The 19,172-nt window shown below is 39.8% G+C and overlaps 2 protein-coding genes across 2 annotated transcripts; both read right to left on the bottom strand.

Annotated features, from left to right (window-relative positions):
* Window positions 1-818: 818 nt before the first annotated feature.
* LOC113019548 (uncharacterized) lies at window positions 819-3,761 on the bottom strand. The gene is made up of 3 exons (XM_026163305.1): window positions 3,417-3,761; window positions 1,715-2,062; window positions 819-1,247 (listed from the first exon to the last, which is right to left on the bottom strand). The coding sequence occupies exons 1-3, from the start codon at window positions 3,568-3,570 to the stop codon at window positions 1,039-1,041; spliced, it is 711 nt and encodes a 236-aa protein (XP_026019090.1). The 5' UTR covers window positions 3,571-3,761; the 3' UTR covers window positions 819-1,038.
* An 8,281-nt stretch (window positions 3,762-12,042) lies between these two features.
* LOC113019547 (hepatitis A virus cellular receptor 2 homolog) lies at window positions 12,043-16,768 on the bottom strand. Its single transcript, XM_026163304.1, has 3 exons — window positions 16,619-16,768; window positions 14,289-14,630; window positions 12,043-12,885 (listed from the first exon to the last, which is right to left on the bottom strand). Exons 1-3 carry the CDS (start codon window positions 16,695-16,697, stop codon window positions 12,650-12,652), a joined length of 657 nt encoding a protein of 218 aa, XP_026019089.1. The 5' UTR covers window positions 16,698-16,768; the 3' UTR covers window positions 12,043-12,649.
* Window positions 16,769-19,172: the final 2,404 nt, after the last annotated feature.

Genomic DNA, 19,172 nt, shown 5'->3' with positions numbered 1-19,172 from the left:
AAGTGTTATAGGTGGTGGAAATGATCACAATTGAGCAGGAAAAGTCACCATAACCAGATGTTATCACTCTAAAACGATTAGTTTTTACCTTTACAAATTTCTAAAGTAGTCCTGTAAATCTGTGTTCTCATCCAGACTGAGATTTGATCTGTTTTGGAGACAACAAAGCAAAACTAAGCTGTCCACAGGATGGACTTTAGGAACTGACATTTAGGAACACTTCAGTCACTGTTAAAGGAAATATTTCAAATACTTTCTGTTAGCAGCATCACCCATGAAAATTCATTTCTATTGAAAATGAACAGAACAGATTCTTAGACTGCAGAACTAAGATAAAGATCGAGGGGAAGGAAGTCCACAAATGCAGAGAAAATCACTCATGTGGAAACCACCAAACACACCTCCTCCCTGTTCAAATCTAGATGTGCCTTCATGCACTCATTTTCATTCTATGATGAAATCGGATGTGTCTCAACACACTCAAAAAACATTTCAGTTTAATTCAGTTTTTTCTGTAGAATTTATACATCGCCAAACAGTTGCTTCAAGTCACTTTTAAACACATTTGAGATGAATGAACAGTTCAATTCAATTTTATTTATACAACGGCAAATCACAACAACAGCCACCTCGAGGTGCTTTATATTGTAAGTTAGACACTACAATAATACATACAGAGGAAAATTCCTTAGGTGTTAATAAAGTATTGTGACTCTGATATCCACAGCAAGGCTGTTAGTATCATCGCTTGCTAACATGACATTGCTGTAAGTTGTAACTGTGATTGCAGGATCAGAGAAGAGAAATGCTACACAAAGTAATAATTACACAGTTTAATTAACATCAACAACGACACTGAAGTAAAGCGAATTACAGTAATCCAGTTGAGATAAGATGAACGCATGGATTGCTCATTTGAGGTTTTAAAGGATAAAAATGACGTCACGTTGGATAGGAGCCTTAATTTTAAAAAGGACCACTGAACAACTGAAATTATTAGTTTTTCTCAAAACAGATCTGGGACAGATCTGACACATTTCATGCCAGCTGTTCACTTTCTATCATGTTGGTATGATTTGGGTTTTTGATGATTGATTTTTTTTTCCTGTAGATATTTACAGCTACAGTAACAATAACCATAACACCAAGGAGTCCGCACGTCACAATGAACATAATAACAAAAGAAGATATATCCTTGTCTACTCCATCCTTGTGTCCTCTTTCTTTGGATTGTCCTTCTGTGAAACCTGCAGAGAAAAATCAAAACAAAGGTTTGAGGACTCTGGTACCAGGCAGACTAAAAATAGCTCTTGTTTTACATTTTGAAATCTCTGTAACATTCGGTAGAGGTGATGTCAAAGCTGCTGGCAGTGAGCTGGATGCCAGAAAAGTAAGTAGTGAATGTGTCTGCAGCCGTTTGGTTAATAACTGCAGGGTAGCATCTCTGTGCTCATGTTTCATACCATGTTTCTAACACAAATGGAAAAATACCATTCAGCAGCTTTAGATTGACTTTTTCAAACTGCTGCATCACATACAAGCAGAAGGAAAATGAGCCCACTGTTGGAGCCTGCTGTAAGGATTTCATGAGGCACTGCTTTTACCATCCACAGACGACCACTCTGAGCATGGAAAAAGCCAACATCATACCTCTGAGGTGTGAAGAATGCCCTTATAAACGGCTGTGCAGTAAGCTCAACCTCTACAAACTCACCTGTGTCTGTGACTGTGAGGTTGATGGAGTGCTTGAACTCTTTGACGACTCTCTCGCCATTTCTGATGCTGCTGGTTGTAATCTCACACTCATATGTTCCTGTATCGCTGACCCTGACATTCCTCAAAATCACAGAAACATCTCCATCCTTCATGGATGAGTCTCTCAGCTGCACTCGGCCTTTAAAGGACTCGTGCTGGTAGTTCTCGTACGAGCGCTGGTCTTGGAAGAAGAACACATAACCCTGTGAGATGAGCTCCGGCCTGCTCCACTCCAGCAGGGTGACATGTGCATCTCTGGGACCCCAACACTGAAGAGTGGCAGCTTGTCCAGGCCCCACTCGGAGCTCTGTGTCCAGAAAAAAGAAAGAGGAGAAAAACCCCCAAAACATTAACAGCGTGTTATATTGCACATCATGGACATGCATTATGCAGAAGAACACGTTGGACTCCATTTCTACCACTTATACTTCAGCAGACAGTCACAACCTGAGACCTCTGACAGCAGCACTATGGATCACAGCAAGTACTGAACTGTTCTTGAGTTGTAGCAGGTAGAAGGTCAAAGTTTACAGTGTCACAATAATGGCTGTCATCTTGTGAGGTCACCATGGTAACCTGGTATGAAGCAGCAAAAACAATACTTGAATAAATATTTAAGTGACAGTTGCAATCCAACTTCAAAAACAAAACTTGGGAGCTTCCAAATGTGGTTAAAGTGCCTAAAGTAATAAAACTATTAATTATTAACAAATAGTATACATGTTTCATTAATGTGTCTATTGCTTTAATGTTACAGCGGGAGAGGACTGTACTGACTCACATACTGCTTGGCAGCTTGATCTATAACAGTAAAGAGTCATATTTAATCATTTTTGTTTTAAATTTGCAAAATATTAAGTCAAACAAGCTTTAAAATAAATTGTGTTAAGAAAAGTACAATATTTGCATTCAAGCTTTCTAGATTTAATATGTATTCATGATTTCACACTCTTTAATCAGTACATTTTAAAATCATCCTCTCCTCACCCTCTGAACAACCTCTGAATCATGACTTTGACTTTATACTGCCGTCGATGCTGTATCCTACAACACATTTTGCTGAGATGACGTCACCAGATGCAGTGAATAACATTTTCGGTTGAAAAAAGAAAGGTTTTGCTGTGACATGTGAGAGCAGCAGCTGCTACACAGACAGCGGGGTCTCCTCTTCTATGTAACCGCAGCATTATATACAGGAGAGGAACAGAAACTAAGGTGTCATCTCAATATCAGTACAAACATTGGTATCAACATTGTCGATATTTGGATTTGTACACCTTTCATGCCACTGTTGTGAGATTTCCACTAACCTGTATTGATGTCCTCTTCATTGCAAATTGTGTCTGTCTGAAATGTGCTTTATAAGCTAATCATTTCTGTTTGTGGTGATGACGCCCAGTACAGTCAAACCGTGAAGTAAAAGTAACATTTTATTCCATCTTTGGCATCAGATCAATTACTCATACCAGCTCCTAACATTTTTATCGATGCAACTGTGCAGTGCATGCACACACTGCAACATAACAACATCATGTATGCACTGCACGGTATTATTAATCATGCATTGTTTGCTACCATCAAGCAGTGCCCACTTTCTTTAGCAAAGGTTGAGTCATTTCCTCCACTGCTAGTTCGTCCTGTCTCTAAACGCATGAACTCACCTTTCAATCCAGAAGCCAGTAAGACGTGAAGGGAGAAGAAGACCACAACTGACGACATTTTTGCAGACATTAAACGAGAAGAGGCGCGCACAATTTGAAAGCTGAAGGTTGTTTTGTTTTGAAAAGGAAGTACTTTTGGTTTCATTTTTGACATGTCGCTTATGTAAGCTTGTACAGCTTAATCACATTCTCTTAGTTCCTGGATCAAACTCCTGTTTATCACCACAGTCACGCTTTATATAACTAATTTTTGAAATGATGCTTTCTTATTGCTAGCCTAGAAGAAAATCCATCTTAAGTGGCAACAAACACAAACTTTGATCCATGACCGAAACATGACTATTTTTTTAGAGAAGTGCGTCTGTAAAAGCGCTTCAGTGACTCTTTTGCTACAGAGCTCCCCTACTGGCTATGACGATGAAGACATCCAGGCTTCGTTCAGACTACAAACGACAGGAAGTCGCATTTATTGTGACAACAACAAAATATTTGATTAACCTTCCAGGACCTGGCGTCCTTATATGTAGACATCACATTTTGGGTTATTTAGACCAAAACACTCAATTTTGCTCTACAACTGCCTCATATCCACTTACAAGGACATTATGTTGCTATTGTTCTATCGCAATTTTAAACGAATATCCTCACATGTGGCTCTCATTTCTCTTAGAAACGAAAGATCAGGTAAAAAAAAAAATCTAGTAATTCTTTTTTTTTTTACATTCATCGAGCCCCAATGTGCCCAAATATCAAAGATAAATTAAAATGCATGCCGTGGAAGAGTTCGGGTCTTAGGAAGTTAAAAACAACAAACACTGAAAATAAGGATGTTTTTTTTTTTAGAAAGAAATAAAATTCCAGCTCTCACAGCTGTGTAGCCTACATGTGGTGTTTTTACTACAAAGAAACACGTGTTTCTGTGTGGATCTCTTTCCGCTTTGCTTAACTTATTATTAAAATATTTTTAGACAAGCAGGTGACACAATTGTGCCGTGGAGCCGTATTAAAAAAAGATTATTATTATCAATCTTATTTTAACTAGAGAGAGCCTTCATGTCATGATGTTTAATGCAAATACAACCCTCAAAGAATGCAGGATAGATGTAAATGCAATAAATAAATAAACTAAACTAAATAAAACTGTCACTTTCAGTTCGTTACTGTAATAAACCTCATGATTTACATCTTATCTTAAAACTAAAAGGTCAAAGGAGTTTTTTTCCCCTAGAAGTGCTGCAGAGAAACCACAGACCCCCCAAACTTTGCTACCAAGAGGAAGGAGGAGGGTTCAAGGGCTGCAGTGGAACGAAACGATCTCAGATCTGTGTGACACGATGGGACGAACACCTCTGTTGTGGCTGCTCTGTAAGTACCGCATGCTCTTTTTTGAAACCTTAGTATGTGATGTGTATATTTAAGATATTTTGGCTCCAGTGAGTTGAAGCCACAGATATTTGCTTTTACCTAAGACTTCAAACCTGTGTTAATAACAAAAGGGCAAATGCTGTAACAGTAAATGTAGTTACACAGTATAAAAGGAAGTACAGGTGGATGCTGCAGGTGCTTTAATCCAGCTGGGTTTTTTGTGTTTAAGGTGAAATTTTAACAGCTTCACAGTTTCACGTCACTAAATTAGTTAAAAACTCAGATTTAGTGGTCGATGGTGCAGATAAACTACAGTGGTGTTAAACTGCATCCTCACCTCCCCCTACAGAGCACATCCTGTTTATCAGTCTGACATTCAGCTTGAGGTCACTGCCCCACAGGTCGAGTGGATATTTAGTATTTAAACCAAAAACACATGAAAATCTATTCACTCTTTATCTCTTGGGTTTCCTTTCAGTCCTGATGTCGCTGCTCAGCTGGGCAACAAACCACGGTGAGGGAACTTTTTTTTATGACAAATAAAAGACAATAAAACACCAACTCCCAAAAAGTACCAAAAAGTAGCACAACAATGGAGACAGATCAGGTTCAATGTGTGTCTCTGAGAAATGAAACAGGCCGAAAAAGCTGTGATGATGCTTTAAAAATGTCCTGCTTTATTAATGTTTGATTAAAAATTCTGCCCCTGTGTTATCAGCAGGGGAGCGGACAACTAAACGGTAGTGTTTGCACAAACACAACAGTAAAGAAGAACCAATCACTGTGCAATACACATTCTGGCTGCTACATCTCATTAATGGGAATATTTCATTGCTTATTTATATATATTTATATATCCATCCATTCACTTCAGCCTATTCTTTTTCAGGGTTGCAGGGGGCTGGAGCCTATCTCAGCTGTCTTATATATATATATATATATATATATATATATATATATATATATATATATATATATATATATATATATATATATATGTATATATATATATATATATATATATATATATATAGGTCAGTGTAAACTCTCTCTATATTCTATTTTCTAATTCTAGTTCTAATTCTAATTTCTACTATGCAAATTTCTGTCGGTGTTCTGCTACTGGAAACTGAATTTCCCAGAGGAATCTACCTGACGGATTAATAAAGTTTTATCGATCTAGCAAAAGAGTTCCAGACTTTATATTAAGAGTTTTTGGAGTTTCACCAAACTTTATAACTTTTCAGTAAAAAAGAGGGAAGAGGTTAGTAATGTGTTTTCTGTAGACTAGTCCCTAAATAGTAGTTAATGATTTTAAAATGAGCAGAAAGGAACAGATTCATAAACATAAAGTGATTTAAATGTTTAAATCCTAATAAAAACCTACTTAAAAATAAGAGGACTAAAGGGTGGATGATATAAAACGCGACCATCAATGTTTGCTTTTTAATGAGGCTTTCTTGGTCCTGTGACACACGACGAGCACACGGCTACCAGCAGCTCAATTTCTCGAAGGAAGGAATGAAAATAAATAATGTAAAAAGTAAATTAATCTGTTAAGTTTTTACCTGCAGACAGATTGCAAATCTCTGTTTAACTTGGAGAGAAAATGTTATTCGTTTCCTGATATCCTGTCTTTAATGGTTTAATGGTTAATATTCATAATAGATACCACGAGGTCAGTGTATGCACAAGTAATCCCTGTGAGATTAAAGCTCAGAATGCAGACTGACATGTTTAGACTTTTGTATCTGTATGATATCATAGAACGACATCTCTAAAAAGTTATTTCATGATACCTGGGCAGGATTTTAGAAGATTATCTTTTGCATGAGCTAAACTCCTGGATCATTTTCTGCCCTCATCTGAAAAACACCAACAAAGATTCTGCTGGTTTCTTTGTGAAAAAGCTTTTCCTCACGTTTTGCTTTATTTTAATCGTCTCTCCTCACAGCTCGTCTGACTGTGAGTCCCAGCAGCTCTCAGTTCTTTAAAGGAGACTTTGTGTCTCTGAGCTGTGAGGAGGACGACAGCTCTGCTGGATGGACTCTGAGAAGAAACACAAGCAAACAACAGAGGACTCAGTGTGGAGATGAGTTTGGAAGATTAGACGGTATTTTATGCATCATCAACCACATTGTCCTACTGGACAGTGGAGTTTACTGGTGTGAGTCCAGAGAGGGTCCCATCAGTAACATGGTTAACCTGACAGTCACTGGTAAGCTGAGTGTGTGGAGTTAGTGTTGATGAAGCTGTGTGTAAATGGATGAAATGCTGTAGTTTGTCTCTGTGTTGAGGTGGATCAGTGATCCTGCAGAGTCCTGTCCTCCCTGTGATGGAGGGAGATGACGTCACTCTGCTCTGTACAACAAAGACCACTCCCTCCAACCTCCCAGCTGCTTTCTATAAAGATGGCTCCCTCATCAGGAAGCAGCCTACAGGTCACATGACCATCCAGCATGTTTCCAGGTCTGATGAAGGCCTCTACAAGTGTAACATCAGCGGCCATGGAGAGTCTCCATCCAGCTGGATCACTGTCACAGGTGAGGCTTTTGTTTCTTTTACAGATTTTAGACCCAAAGTGAGTCAAACTGACCACATCGATTTGTATTTCTTAGTAGATGCAGGTTCTCCCACCTCTCCTCCTCCATCAGCCTCCGCTTCCTCCTTCTACTCCTCGTTTCCCTCTCCTCCTCTCTCTGTGATGGTGTCTGTTCCCTCCATAACTGGGTTGCTCCTGCTGGTCATACTGCTTCTAGTGCTGAGACGATGCATCCAGGGAAAAGCTGGAGGTGAGACACATTCTGCGCTTTATGATGACACATCAAACCACTGTTTTTTTTAAACAAATCACCTAAAAAAAATCAATAAATTATAATCTCCATTTCTGTGTTTCTGGCACTTTGAGCCTCACTTCTACAGCCCACATCTCCAACAGTCAGAGCTCACACTAACATCATCTAAGTGGAAACAGCAAACACAATCGCTTTCTTTAAAAGCTGCAACATGCTGCATGTTATTTCCACACATCTGTCTCTGTGAGGACCAGTTTGAGCCACAGACCATTTACATTATTAACTGAGGCTTAAATAAGGCTTATTATGACTAAGCTACAGGCACTTCTTGTGCATCGATTTCTACAATAGAATTTTATGATTAATGTCATGAACATTTGCACACTGTACACAGTTTGGTTATTTTTTCTTGTGTGTGTGAAATTAGATATTGTACGTGAGACTTGTTGTAAAAGAAAATAAAACAATTTAGATTTTTTTTATATTTCATCTTCACCCAACTTTATTCTGACTGCAGTCTTCTCTTCATTTTTCATTTTAAACACATTCACCTTCTTATAAATATTAATCGTGATTAATTAAATTGTGCATCGATTTCTACAATAGCATTTTATGATTAATGTCATATTTGAATATATACATTTGTACACTGTACACAGTTTGGTTAGTTTTTCCAGTGTGTGTGAAGTGAGAAGTTGTGGTCAAAGAAAGCTGATGCGGGCGGTTCAGTCCAGTTTCCTGTTTTTTGAAAGAAAAGACAGAAACACTTTTAAAAAAAAATTAACTTTATTCTGACTGCAGTCTTTTCTTCACTTTGCATTTTAAACACATTTCACCTTCTTTCAAATATTAATCTTGCTGAATCAGCAGCATTTACAGTTCTGCTATTAATGGAAAATCTTTGCATTTGATTTTGCAGAGAGAGCAACAGCTGCCAACTCTTCATCAGTGGGAAGAACATCTGCAGATGAACGAAAAGGGTCAAAGATGATGAGAGGTAAAGGACAGCATTAATCCTCTCGTGTTTCGACATGAGGCTCTGTGAGATGCATGGCTGGTTTTTCATCAGGTCAGGTTGATCAGTTTGTAAATTGCTCGCACATAAGGGACAAAGACTTCACTCCATCATTAAAAATCTCCTGTATTAAAGATGTTGAACCAGAGCCAGAAAGAGTGAGGTCTTGTGCTTAGGCTTATTATTCTTATTTCTAGCTCCATGTTTTCATTTTTGGATTACACTAGTGTAGTTTGGAATATTTACAGGTTATAATGATCTTTGGTGCAGCACTTCTGTAACTACTGCCACATGCTAGTCAGGTCAGGTTAAATTTGGAAAAAAAAAAGACTTTCACACTTTTGCAAAGTGTTTACTTTACATGATGCATTGTGTAAGACTTACATCATTGTGCCAAGTGAGCGGCTCTGTGGTCATCAGGTTTCCTGTTTTGAGAGCTAAACCGAGCAGAGGTGTTAAAGTTGCTGCATGTTAAAGACAGGCTCGGCTGTGGCCTCACATTTGCCGCTGTTGTTCCTGGAATGTCAAACTTTTTCTCACCGTAAAACACAGGTTCTGGGTCAGTCACCTGACTTTGTCATGTTTTGCAGAGAGCGATCCAGCGGCAGTTTACTCTTCAGTGCACAGAACACCTGAGATCAGCTACGCACAGATCCCCATCAAGATGAACTGCAGACAGAGAGGTACAGCTGTGAAATTCTCTGAGTGGTCAGTAAGACTGGAACAGCTCTTTAGTTAATGCCTCTTATTTAATTTTTTATTTTATTGCAAATCAGAGATGCTCCAGCTGAAGGTTGATGATGACGTGCGATGGAAACAGGGGCGACATATAATTCAGCAAAGCATCAGTTCTGTCATTCAAAAACAAAAGATCTGGCTACTACTAAGACATATTTATATATTTCAATATTAATTATTAGAATTCTGAGATTCATTTATCTATATTTGTGTAAAACAGTTTTGTGGATATCCTCTTTGTAATAAACAAAGTGTGTGTGTTTTTTTTTTCTCATGTTTATCTAAACTTTCGGTAATCTGTGTGTTTGTGTTCAGATCTTCCACCAGAGCCAGCGGTCATCTACTCCTCACTGAAGCAGACCCGCACACCTTCACCACAGCTTAACCAGTCTAACCAGTGACGTCCAGCTGGCTGCCAAACACATCCCTGCACTCCTCTCTATATTATTTATTCAATCATATTCTGTGTGTGTTTACAGTTGTACAGCTGCACTGGACCAGTTTGAATGTAGAGGTCAGGATGAAATGGAAAGTTTAATTTTCACTTTAATAAAACATCTTACAAAGCAGTTTCCTGGTCATTGAACACACCTGTGCAACATCAGCCAATCACAGATTCAAAAAGGGAAATTGTTTCTTCACATGAATCCAGAGTCACAGACTCTGGAAACAGCTGCAGCACATCAGCAGGCATCATTTCATTTTATTCTTTAAAGAGAAGAAACTCGCCTAGAATCATTTTAAGGAGTGGCATCATCCTCAGAAGTCTCTTGAAGTCTCGCTTAAAGGACACTTTACTTTTTGTTTTGTGTGTCTCAAATAAACTGAGAGCAGTTCAGCTCTGTGGAGATGCTGTGCTAGAGGGTGAACGTGGGAATGTCATCGAGACGTAAACGGTTGTCTTTGAAACTGGCTTCACAGGTTGTTGTGAAAGTGATGCACTGTGTAAACGTTTTGAGTGAGTGAGCAGCTCTTTGGTCATTTAGTTTCCTGTTTTGAAAACTAAACTCAGGCAGCAGAGGTGTCGAAGTCGCTTTTCAAATCCACATTTTCCATCACGTGGCTTTGTCTAGTTTTGCAGGGAGCGATCCAGCTGCAGTTTATTCTTCAGGGCACAGAACAAGTGAGGTCAGTTATGGATGAACTGTAGATGCACAAATGAAAAAGGCTCCGATCTCAGCCTGCAGCAGCAGAAACAATGAACAGACATGAAAACAGGAGACAGTTACAGCACATTAGTCAGTGAGGTCATAAGGAGGTGACTTCTATGTTTTGTTTAGTTGTGTTTTTTTACATCATCATACATAAATGTTTCAGGCCATAAAGCACATTTTAATATTAGACTAAGAAAACCAGATTGAATGCAGACGATTTCATTTATTAAGGATTGAAAGCTGTCCAACCCTACAGGCCCCTGTGTGAGACTGACTGCAACCTGGTGTTAAATTGTGAATTAACTGTGATTAACCACATTTTATTTTGGAAAGCTGAGTTTAATTTCACTACAGCCACACTCAGGCCTGACTACTGCCAGACCCGCTGGATCAGGAAATCATTTAAATAGAACTCGTCTGACAAAGTAAAGCAGGCTGCAGACATGATGATGATCTAATGAAATAGCCGAGAAACCAAATCACTGACAACTATCAGTCTGGAAAGTGTTAGAAAGGCATCTCTAAGGTTTTGGGACCAATATGAGAGCAGACGTCCACAAGCCTGTGGAAACAGGAGTGACACATCCACGGCTCATTCAGCAGGTCACAAAAGAACCCAGAACAACATTTAAAGAATTGCTGCAAAGCCGCTCAGAGCCCAGGATCAAGTGGAAACATCCTTTAATAAAACATCTTAAATGCAGTTCCTCAGTCATTCAGCTTTTATTTGGTTGTGTTCTCGCCTTGAGCAGAATCGAAAGACTTCCACCTGCATGTCTGAGCCTGCAGAGCTCAGGTCTTGTTTTTCATTCTTTAAAAACACAGAACCGTTTAAAGGTGTGGCAGTGCATTTGTATAACCCAGCTGCTTCTCCACACCTCTTTCATACACTGAAGGTAACAGCACATCTGTGAATCACACAGTGCAGAGAAGCCAAACTGCAATGACTCAATCATTTACCTTAAAATTTTAAAGGTATTTTAATGTATTTGATGTGGATCACACAGCTTTTTTTCCAGTGATGAGCAGTGACTAAAAGCAGCCAGCAGGTGGCGGTCCTGGCCCTGCAATTACAGTCAGCTGACATGAGCACAATAACTTCTTTTATTTGTTTATTGCCAGAGTTAAATCATTAACCCTCAGGAGAAGAAAACATATTTGGGGAATTCCAGCTGTTCTTCTTCTTGCATATTCAAACTGTGGAGCTGAATTCATCGTTTCCAGATGTTGGAAAAAAGCCAACGCCACAACGACTTTGTTCCGCAACACAGCGTTTCCAGGCCACACCTGCAGAGTAATCTGATTACCCATTATTCCTACTAACAGCAGCAGGTTCTGCTCCGACACAAGGAAGAACGAAAGCTGTTCCAGCACAGACTTCCTGCTGTGTTATTGTGCAGCCGTTTGCATTCCTGTGGCTGTTTCAGACACACAGCGATCCTGCCCTCCCCCAGCACCGCCCACAGCAGAAAACATTCATTCTCTGACCAGTTTTAGTTATTTCACGTTGTACCGACGCCTTTTATCATCATGAAACAAACTCCGTCCAAACCAAACCAGCTGATTGAAGTGTTTTATTAACATCAGAACATAATGCTGTACACATAGGGGTTAAATCTGTGGCCATTGCCAAGAAACAAAAGTGAAAGATCAACATAAACATGAAACAGTTACAGAAAATCTTCACATTACAAGAGAACTCTTATTAAAAGTCAGTGTTACACATGTCATTAGTATTAAAAGGGAGATGTGTGCATATGTACATATATCTGAGTTATATATATATATATGTATACATAAGATCTCTGGCTTAGACCTAAACACAAGACACGCTAAACCACAAATCCCCATGTTCACGTGCCGCAGTCATGGTTATTGACATGTGATCAAATTCCCACAAACACCAGTCTCCACAGTTTAAAGAGAAAGGTTTCATTCTCAATCAACACAAAAATAAAACTTGCTCTGTCATTGTTAAATTGATTAGTGGTCAGTTTCACAGGAATAAAGTGCTTAATGCTACATATTTGTGGACAGTCTCATGACCTGCATCTGCTTTTTTAGTTTCTCACAGCAGAGAAATATTCATGGTCCCCTTTTCTGGGAAGTGGAATCACACTGTTATATACACGTAGCCAGGATTCTCAGTGTTTCACATTCAGGTTTTCAAATCATCTCTTCTGATCCCCTTTTCTTTTTCGGGGCTTCGTTGCAAGTCGGTGAGGATGGCCGTTTTCTTTTACACACCAACAAACCAACAACAGCAACAGCAACAAGAACAAGGACACTAACCACTCCGGCTCCAACTGCGACTGCGACACTCTGTCCACCTTCGTGATTCGCATTTCTCTGAATTGCTTTTTCGAGGCGTCCGACGGGCTCGCTGACTTCATCCATGTGTTCTGCAGATCACAAAGATCAGACATTACACGCTGCACTCAGACCAAGTTTCTATTCCAGGAAGCCTGTTCAACAGACTCTGAGACTTAAAAAAAATCTGAGTATATCTGAGATCAGCAACTCTGTGTCCTGCTCAAACAGCTCCGAGTTCATTCACCCCGAGTTAAATGCGTCCGCGAGTAGAGAAAGAAAGTGAAATTAGTGGGGCTCAGAATTAGTTTTTTTTTTTTTTTTATACTTTCGATGGCCGTGATTTACCCAAATTACATTTTCATTATATGCATCCTGATTTTACAGTTGATTTTTTTTACCTGAAACTGAAGCTGAAAACCTGGTGAAACTGATGGGACACAGTTTACTGACGCGCCCGTCATACTAACGTTTCCAATTTAACCATTTCTAACCAGCCTTCACTGATAGTCGATGGCTCTCCTGCAGCTACAGCAGGGATGTTCTACTGAGCCTCATTTTACTTTTGAGAGTCATTAAAATATGGAAAACAGATCATGTCAGGACAAAATAAGACACTGTGAATGGATCCAAAGCAGATCCAGACGGGATGAGCTGTGAAACGACCAGAAGACACTCAGGCCTTTGGTCAGATCTGGTCTCTGTCCATGATCATGATCTGCTTTGCATCCTGCAGTGTAAGCAGACTCCAACATGGAGCTGATACTGATTCACACAAGATCCTGTGATACGTTAGATGGATCTGGGTCACTGACACCGAGTGTGAACTTCAGACTCTGTTCCTTTAAAAATGCTCTTTGAATAATGTCTCAATTGAAAATGCGAACAAAACTCAACATGAAAAGTAATCAGATTACTGTAAGACTGACTACAGCCGGTTCACATAATCTCCAAGATCCAAGTGTGACAGACATGTTTCCATGAGTGTGGCTGAACACGACACATGAGCCTGTCATGTGTCGTGAAGCTATCTGAAGCTCATCCTTCCCTGCAGAGAAACTGGCCGACAGCTGCAGATTTTATTTTGAGCTGATAATAAATCTGTGAATGACTGAAAAAAACACTCATTTGCACGAAAACTATTTTAAAAAGCACAAAAAATAGAAAAGTGATGTCCAAGTGGGACAAAATAGGTTTCACTGCACAAACAAACTGCTCTGAACTTTGATAAGAACAAATAAGGGGAACTAAAACTAGTCAGCTGGTGAACCACGAGGGGAAGCGAGAGGGACACTCAGACTTTGTTGAAGAAATCCCGCCAGGATTTTAAGCTCAGTCTGTTACCGTGGTAACTGAATCAGAGTTGAAGCTGGCTCTCTTCCAGGAGCAGAAAACCTGAGTTTCCTTCATCTCAGGGTTTATAAACTCACATGCTTCCTGGAATCAAACCCTGCAGCTTTCCAACAAGTCTCATCAAAAACAAACTCAAGCTCACCTGCTTCTGTGACACTGAGGGATCTTTCCTCACTTAAGACTCTCTCGCTGCTTGCTGCGTTGCTCATTATAATTCTGCACTTGTATCTTCCAGCATCGCTGACGGTGACATTCTTCAGCACGATGGAAACGTCTCCGTCCTTCATGAAGGCCTCTCGCAGCGTGACTCGACCCCTAAAAGACGAATGCTGGTACTTCTCGTATGAGCGTTCGTTGCGGTAGAAGAAGACGTAATCGTCCACACTCAGGTCAGGTTTGCTCCACTCCAGCACGGTGACGACTGCATCTCTGGGAGCCCGACACTGAAGAGTGACATCCTCTCCAATCGTCGCTGCGTACTGGTCTAAAATCAGAGAACAACATTCAGATATAATTCAACTAACCCTTAATAGATTGTTTCTTTCTTTATAAGAACTCTACATGGGGTGATTTCTTCATTTTGAATAAATTGGGGTCTCTGTACTGGAGCCTTTAGAAGCATTTTTAATGCAATTATGAGACTAATAATTTGTTTACTGTGCGCGTAAATGTGCTCACAGACTGTCCAAGATGTCTGTGCTTCAGTGTTGGTGAGTGAAGTTGGAGTGTTTCCTAAGTCAGTTATTTAATTCAGCATTTAGAAGCTATCAGTGCAACACACCCGCACACACACGCAGATAACACCAACTGAAAAAGGGAGGACTGTACTCTCTTATTCAAATATTTGCCTCAGGGGGAAAAAAGAAAGAATTTTATCTGCTGTACAGTTTCTTTTCTAACACTGACTGAATGTGCAGAGTCCAAAACCAATCTGTGACGTCAAGTGTTCAGTCCATCTTTTAAATACAGTCTATGATGAAACCTGAGCCCACCTGGGTCAGGAACATTTACAGTTATCAGAAGCATCATGTAGCCTGGCTGTAGTGGAGACTAAGCTGTGAGGTTTTTTTTAACCAAATCCTCTCTTTAGGAAAATTCTTGTTGTGTCATGTCAGGGACAGAAACCCAACACATGTGACAGGTCTGATGATGCGGTCAGTCAGTCATGACTGGACTGATCTTCCAGGCGCTCCTTTCATGGGTCGCCACAGCAGATCACCTGCCTCCCTCTCACCTCATCCCAAGATCTTCCTCCGTCACACTAACCCCTGCATGTCCTCCTTCACTACATCCATTAACCTCCTCTGAGGTCCAAAATGTCTTAGCCTCACTTCTCCAACTTTGTCTCCTAACCTGCTGGATATGAGCGGTCCCTCAGATGCACTTGTTTCTAATCCTGCACATTCTGGTCACTTCCGTCTGGATCACAAAAATGACATTCCCATGCTGGATTGATCGATAACGTGGGCTGCTCTGCTATCAGGCCCAGAGACAGTGCTGTGATTTCTCCCAGCGTCTCGATTCCAAACACTAACAACACAGCTGGACCGCAGCCAGCTATATGCACTTTTAATTACCAGCCTATCTTTTGGCAGGTTTGGCAGCTGATCAGCAGAAATTAGACAGTAGTTTCTGCAGGAACATCTGGATCTCCTCACACAAACACTGACATCAGTGGTCTCAGTTTGGACTCAACAATTCTGTGGCGCTGCTGAATCCCAGACATTGTAATTAGTGTGGAACATATTTCACATTTTCAGCACACACACAGGTTTACGGTAAACTCTGCTCTACACACCTGTCATAACACAAACATTTTCGGTTGCATTTTTACATGAATGCCGAGCTCAGTTTGAAAAACAAAAACTCAAGAACAAAATACACTGCATAAAATAAGACTGTAAAAAATTCTCAAACACAGGCGACTGAAGATTATAATTATCTTTTTATTACATGCAATGGTCAGGTTTATCTATAAAACACATGCACAGACAGCAGCTTGACCAAAGGTCTATTTAGCACAGTGAGAACGAAACTACAAAACAGCAAGAGCTCATTAAAGCTTAATGTGGGGTTTGTTTGACTTTCCAAAGGTTCTCAATGACACAAGTCCAAAGGTGATTTGTGTGCCCGCTGGACTTCCGACAAAAATGCGTTAACATCCTGTAGGCACTTCTAACTTATTAATACTGACAGCTCACAGAAAACTGAGTGCATGGGTTGCACCACAGCCTGGGATTTTGCAAATTCAAACACATATTAGGGCAGGAGGAAAAAAGAAAGAAAGAAAGGCTTAAAAGTATCCTGCAGCCCGCCTGCAGCGCAGTGCCTGCAGTTACCAGGCAGATAATGCCACTGAAGCCTTTGTACGGAATGCTACTGACCAGCAGGATCACGGAAACCAACTCCCATTTCTTCCATATGCTGTTTGTGACGCACACAGACACACAACGACAGACGCACAAAACTCACCTTCAGACGCAAAAGCGCGATGGAAGAGCAGCAAATGTGCAAAAAACCACAGAAAACCCATGTCTGCCGTTAAATCCATGACAGCTTTATGCACGGCAACAAGTTGTTTACCAGAGCAGAGGAAGGACGAACAGGGCGGAGTTGAATTCCAAGAGTTTTGTTTTCGAATAACGCCTGCCCAAACCTGTTGCGTCATCACAACAAGCGACTGCGCCATCTACTTATTTTCTGACATTTTACGAATTTTTTTGTTTTATTTTCGAAAGAAATTCCAAGTATGTGAGAGGAATATGAATGTAGAAGAAGAATGCAGCGAACAGTATTTCTGAATGGCGTTATATAGGGAGCAAATAAACTGCTGACTTGTTACATTTTATGTGCATTTTAACTGAAGATGTGTTAAAAAAAACGAAAACCCTGTAAGTCAATATTTCACTTCCTGTAATGACAGAAATCCCCCAGAAAATAAATCATAGTCACAGCTTTCACGTAGGCCTTCATCCAGTTTTATTATTATTATTATTATTAGGTGAGATATTAATGCAGCTCCAGTTAGATTTCCTAACGATACAGTTAAATGAACAGAAGGCACAGGAATGATATATAAAGACTGTCGTTTCTGTAACTGGTGTCCTGTGCATTTTCGTGGCTCAGTGGATTTGGTACAACAGTTCTTTTTAAAAGTGGGATGTTTAACGCTTTATTTTTTTAATGTATGGCGCCCTCTGCTGGAATAATACTTTCTGTGCAGTCGGATCACAGCGTGTCTGCAGGACTGAGGCTGTAATTATCAGGGAGGAAAAAGAAACATTAATTGTTTTAAGATGTAAGATAGAAGAAAGGAGAGGAAGATGAGGGTTATCTTGACAGGTAAGTACTACAGAACTACAAATATAAAGAGTACCTGTAAGGTTCTAATTCATGTTGGATTTTCACTGGATCTGTGTTGGTGAGATCATTGTGACACGTCTCTTTATGCAGGTGCAGCTTCGATAAACAATGTGGGACAGCTGCACAGCTACACCACATCCTCTGGTGTTCACGGTCAGGGGAGATCAGAGGTCGCAGTTTAGTTTAAATAAACTGAGTGAACCTGCAGTTGCTACACTGGCCGGAAAACAGCTGTGATGGCTCATCTAACATCTGGTTTGTTTGTTTGCTCTTGGAAAGGTTGCTTTCATAAATCCATCATTTATCCAGGTAAAAGTGTCACTGACATAATAAAAAAAGTGTTTTTCAAGAGAGATCTGATCATGAGGGCTGCGGAAATTATGACAAATATTTTCGATAAAGTTATTTTAAGTAACTAAAAAAGGAAAAGAGGACTGGTTGGATTATAATGTACAGTAACGCAGTAACCAAGATACGTGCAAAATTGGCCATTTCTTTATTTTATATACTAAACCTCGTAAACCTTGTTTTACATAGAAGGATTTTTTAAACCAATATAAGCAAATACATTACACATTACATTACACAGTAATGGCAGCCTTGAGCAGCCAGGATATTAGTTTACAGAGGCTGTTAAAATTATATGTTTAACGTTAAAATGTTGGTGACACAATAATTTAATCCTAATGGCACTGACATATTCATAGGGTTCATTTTTGAGTCAAAATATCATGAGGTAGTCATGATTTTGCAAATATCCCCCTCGTAGTGCAGTTTGCACAAATTGTTTTAAAAATGCACTCACAAACATTACTGATGAGTCAAGATCTGCACAAATTGACAGAAACACTGAAGCAGCTCCACATTTTATTCTTATTGTCATGTTTGTCCTATTTGTCAGGTGACAGAAGAACCAACACAAAGCGCAGAGAGTAATGGTGACACAAGATCACAGCCGAAACTGGATGATGACTTGTTGGTTCATTACTGTATTTGCTATGGCTGAAGTAAACTAAAGTCTAAAATACTTGTTTTAATATTAATTTAACATTATATAATCACATTTAAAACTATGAATTGTTATTTTAAATGGTTTAAAAGCATGTAGAATAGCATATGTAGGCAAGTATATTTCTCTGTTATCAAACGCACAAAGGAGAAAAAAAGAAACGGGGCAGGGTTCGGTGGTTAAATCATCCGTCCTCACCAATGCCAAAACCAAATCTACGCCCTTGGCTTATGGCACCAGTAGGCTACCGAAGACGATTGGGGACAATAAAAAGAAGCAAATCAAATAAAAAAAAAACAAAAAACGGGGGCGTCTGTTTCTTTTAAAGAATTCTGGCATTAACCTCAGAATTCTGGGGAAACAAAAAGAATGACCCCCCCCCCCCCCAAAATCCACTTCCGTACACCAGCCGGTCTATCTAAATGAATGAATGCGTTTACGCAGCAGCTTTTTGTTTGTTTGTTTGTTTGTTTTATTTCCAGGAACCCCCGCTTGAAAGAAGCGGTTTTGACAGAAATATTAGAAACTTCCGATTTTCTATATTTGCTGCCAAATACGTCGGAAATGTCGATACTGCCCCTGCAGGAATGACGTGTATATAAGCATGTCACACATGCCATTACCCCCCCCCCCCTCTTTTTTTAAATTACTCAC

This window comes from Astatotilapia calliptera, chromosome 3 (assembly GCF_900246225.1).
Source record: "Astatotilapia calliptera chromosome 3, fAstCal1.2, whole genome shotgun sequence".
Lineage (NCBI taxonomy): Eukaryota > Metazoa > Chordata > Actinopteri > Cichliformes > Cichlidae > Astatotilapia > Astatotilapia calliptera.
The sequence above is the reverse complement of the archived record's forward strand: the minus strand, read 5'-3'. Positions and strand labels throughout refer to the sequence as shown.